At 36.9% G+C, this 4187-nt stretch overlaps 1 protein-coding gene across 2 annotated transcripts in view; it reads left to right on the top strand.

Annotated features, from left to right (window-relative positions):
* Positions 1-3825, top strand: part of LOC135216358 (uncharacterized) — a 15450-nt gene extending 11625 nt beyond the window's left edge. For both annotated transcript variants that reach the window (XM_064251597.1, XM_064251598.1), the window contains exon 2: positions 2297-3825. In XM_064251597.1, the coding sequence (XP_064107667.1) occupies positions 2319-2969 (651 nt within the window). In that variant the 5' untranslated portion in view covers positions 2297-2318 and the 3' untranslated portion in view covers positions 2970-3825. The remainder of the gene's footprint in view (positions 1-2296) is intronic.
* Positions 3826-4187: the final 362 nt, after the last annotated feature.

The raw sequence follows: 4187 nt of genomic DNA, 5'->3' as shown, positions 1-4187 counted from the left end.
CCATTTTTTTGTGGTCAAGAGCTTTAGGTATTACTTACCTGTATGGAATACAGTCTGGATTGTGAATGAATATTCTAATTACAAAACAAAAGTAATGTATAAAACTCATAACTGTATGTTTGAGAGACCACAAAAATTACACCGAAAAATGCTTTTGTATGTATACACATAGTTTATATAAATATACTATATATATATGTACTCATACAATTTAGTATACAGAATCAGGTATTTGTATTTTATACGCCATCATTCGTCCTCTTAACATTTTAAACATAACCCTCGACATACACTATCATTTTTGTGAGTTATCTCAAATATATACACTACTTTTGTTTTGTCATTAGAATATTCATTCACAATTCTTATTGTATCCCATTTAATATGTAAGTTGTACCTAAAGCTCTCGAACCCAAAAAGTGGTTCATCCTCTGAATCCCTGGATCAATCACGGTTTAGGCTTACTTTTCCCTCCGCATGGAGACGCAGGATTAATGGAAATCCAGATTGCAACCCTTTTTAACGGGCTTCTCTGTGAGCAAGAGCCTGTGCTGGCATAAAGCCAACTCAATCAAATACATCAGACTGCATGCCAGTAGTCACTTGTAAATGCCACAGAGAGGTGAAACAGCTGTTGAGACGGAGAACAATAAATGGGAGTTCGTGTTTTCGTCGCCGAAGATTGACCACCAGATTCGGAAAAAACTCCGACGAGATGAAAATTCCAGCAAACAATTTATTGATGCCGCTGAACCAATTGCATTCGTGTGTGTGTGTGTGTGTGTGTGAGTGTGGGATAAGTAGACACATAAGTAACATGTTTAATAATCATTAATATAAATAGGCAATAGTATCATATCTATTCTACTGAGAAATGTCTCTTTCCTTTCTTATCAGTACGGCTATCTTACATATTGATTTCAATGATGTGAGGTTCCTTATTCTCTACATAAATTTTTTTCCATTTTCCAGTCATTTCTATTTATTCTTCATTTGAATCTCTCTCTCTCTCTCTCTCTCTCTCTCTCTCTCTCTCTCTCTCTCTCTCTCTCTCTCTCTCTCTCTCTTTTGGCACGGGGTGGGGTGGGGGGCCTTCCTTTATACTTTCGTCCTATCTTCTCTCCCCTCTCTCACATTATTTTCCAGTTTAAGAATGCTAATCCCCCCAGCTTGAATTGCGATGTTAGGTCTGGTCCGTCGGTTAGTGGGTGACAAAAACTATGGTTGTCAGTCACCGTTGCATGTCATCTCCGTCGCCAAATATGGGCGCAGGAACCATATCTTCATTTTTAAAATCTCAACGTGAGTTCTGGCCAGTACTGGTGGCCGACCGTCAGGGAAAGTATTCCAGATTTGCGTGGAGGCAAACAAAGGAAGGCTGGAACCTTTCCATGACCACCATCTTGACTAAACAACGGAGAGAAAACGCGGCGGTCCCAATGAAAATAAAACAAACTGTGATTTTGTGTTGACGAGTGTATTGGAGTATATGTACGGTTCTTGCATACAGAAACTAAGCTTTTAGTTCGTGGGTAAAGATACATATGATTGTGTTTAGTTATCCCTACTGAATGCCGCCTACGTGCCTTATGCTCATCAATGTCTATGTGTAATTTATACCACTGCCTTGTGCGTAAGGTACTATGTATATAAATGGTATATTTGCGTGAAATAATGCTTGTCAAAACAGGCATTCTTGTAAGCTTTGTAAGTGTGAAGTAGATTTTGATACCCTCATAACAATTCAGAAGGTAAACTGACGAACATAAGGCACATTGGCGGGTTTCAGTAGAAGTAATAAAACAATCATATTTATTTTAATTCACAAATTAAAAGTTTAGTTTCTATATTTGACCAACCTGAACCTCTTTTTAAACGAAAATAGTTAAACGTTTTCCGTTAGTGTCGTCAGTATTTCCTGAAGTAAGAAGACAGTCTTATTCATGACGAGAACCTGCTGTATTGCACTATAAAAAAGATTATACTGATTTCAAAAGAGAATACTTCAAGTCCACATGACCATTAGATCTAGTCTTATTAGCTAATAGGGATAATGACTCGCTAGAAGCACCTTCAATATGAAGACGGTAATAATTCTACAGAACATTCATAACTTTCGTTATATACTTAAATATATTTTTTTTACTTTTCCTCTTACTTAAATTTAAGTAAACATTATTGTTATCACTGTAACTCGTTTTGCTACACAAATTATTATTATTATTATTATTATTATTATTATTATTATTATTATTATTATTATTATTATTATTATTTTATTAAATTTCAATTCCAGGGAGATCTTGAAGCCTTGAACTATGGCAGCTGTTGACGTCCCTCTAAGCCCTGTGATGGGTTCCCCGGCCTTTAGTCCAGTTATGCTAGACTATGACCCCAAGAGTCTTTTGTCCAGGAAGCGTCGCATGAACTTCTACGACCTGGCCAACCTTTTGGACAGCGATGGAAATCTGCAAAATGAAATGCTCGTGTTTGCTTTTGCAGCTACCATGCTTTCAACCATTCCAGTCCTTCTTGGGAACGAATTTGACGTTAATGTAGGTCTTCGGAAGAGGAGAGACGTTCCAGAGGAACCTGATATTTACCCCTACGTGGCCTATTCTGCACCTGCTGATAATGCCCAGCCTGATTTTTACACCAGTTACACCTATGAGAAGATCATGACGTCGCCCATAACAAAGAATGATGGGGTGGTCCATTCACACACAGATGAGTCTGGTACTGTTAAGAAAGATTTGCAAAAAACACAATTCCAGGATACTGCAGTGGCTGGGGACGATATGGGTCATCTTCTGCGAGAACTATTGGAGTGGTCTCATGAGAAGGTGAAGAACAAGCCTCTCTTACCCGTACTTGTCAACCTGGCTTTGGATAGATATCATGGCTACAGCAATCCAGCTGACAAACTGGTCAAAACAGCCTACAAGAAATGGAAGAATTTCACTTGGTAATTTAGAATCATGCGAACTGTGATCTCAGCTAAAAGAATGAACAAATTTGATAAGTTTTCAATTGCTCTGGATGCCTGCTTGGCACAACTGAACAAAACTGGGTAATTTTCAAGGGAATTCTATGACACTAACAAAGAGTAGACAAGCCTGTTTACCCATCAATGGGAGCATGTCTATTTCTTCAATGCTGCTTAAGAATTCTCTGCATAGTATAGTACTCGATACCTTTTTGATAATCTGGGCATTCTTCCCTGTCAATCATGTGTATATTTTGTTATTTGTGGCTTCCTGTATTGAGTGTCTCCAGTTTGTAATTATTCATTCTACCAGTTGTCAGTTTTATGACTTACTGTATTATCACATGTCAATGTTATTGTTTACTCAGCTGCCAAGTATCAGTTGTTTCTCACACTACGGGCGGCCGAGAATAAACTTACTGTTTTATTATGGTGGTGAATATCAGATAAATAGTCGACATCCCGTCAATATTAGCGGCAATCTAATGGCGCAATGAGATGGAAAATGTTTTTTAAGGTTTATTTTTCAGTTAGCCATCACTGTAATATTTTACCTGTTCTCTTAACTATAACGCATTAAATCTTCAAACCAGGGACAACTAGTACATCTAAGATGATTGTCTTGTAGGTAGTTTATGTGTAGTGTCCCTAATAAAATATAACTACGGCTTCATTTCTGCGTTTTGAACACAACTGCAGTTAGCAGGTCGTAGATGATAATACCCATGACAAATATTCATCCTGTCCATTCCACGTTATTCATTCCAGTTACTTTATGGCCTTTGCTCATATGGAATCTCTCAGGAAAATGTTGAAACTTCATAAACAGATATCCTTTATGTTGGTCTTTTCTTTACCTTGCGTTTCTTTATTATATCAAAGAAATTCATTTATAATGGGTTTAAATACTTTAGTAATGTGGTACAATTTGGCAAAATTCTTTCCAGTAATTCTAAGACTGAAAATTTGGTAAAGTATGAAGATCAGTTATAAAATCTTTGAGGAGCCTAAGATATGAAATCTGATATGAAACAGAAAACAACCCTTGTTCACAATTAATCTAAGATATATGTAAAATATTCCATGTCCTACTAACAAAGACCTAAACAAAATTACAGAAATAGCAGTTAAGGTACTGGTTTAACTAAATGTTCATGAATGATTCAAATCAATCAAATGTTCGAACACTTGGGACCACAGA

The sequence above is a fragment of the Macrobrachium nipponense genome, chromosome 6 (assembly GCF_015104395.2).
Source record: "Macrobrachium nipponense isolate FS-2020 chromosome 6, ASM1510439v2, whole genome shotgun sequence".
In the NCBI taxonomy this organism is placed as follows: Eukaryota; Metazoa; Arthropoda; class Malacostraca; order Decapoda; family Palaemonidae; genus Macrobrachium; species Macrobrachium nipponense.
This window is presented reverse-complemented; position numbering and strand designations above follow the sequence as displayed.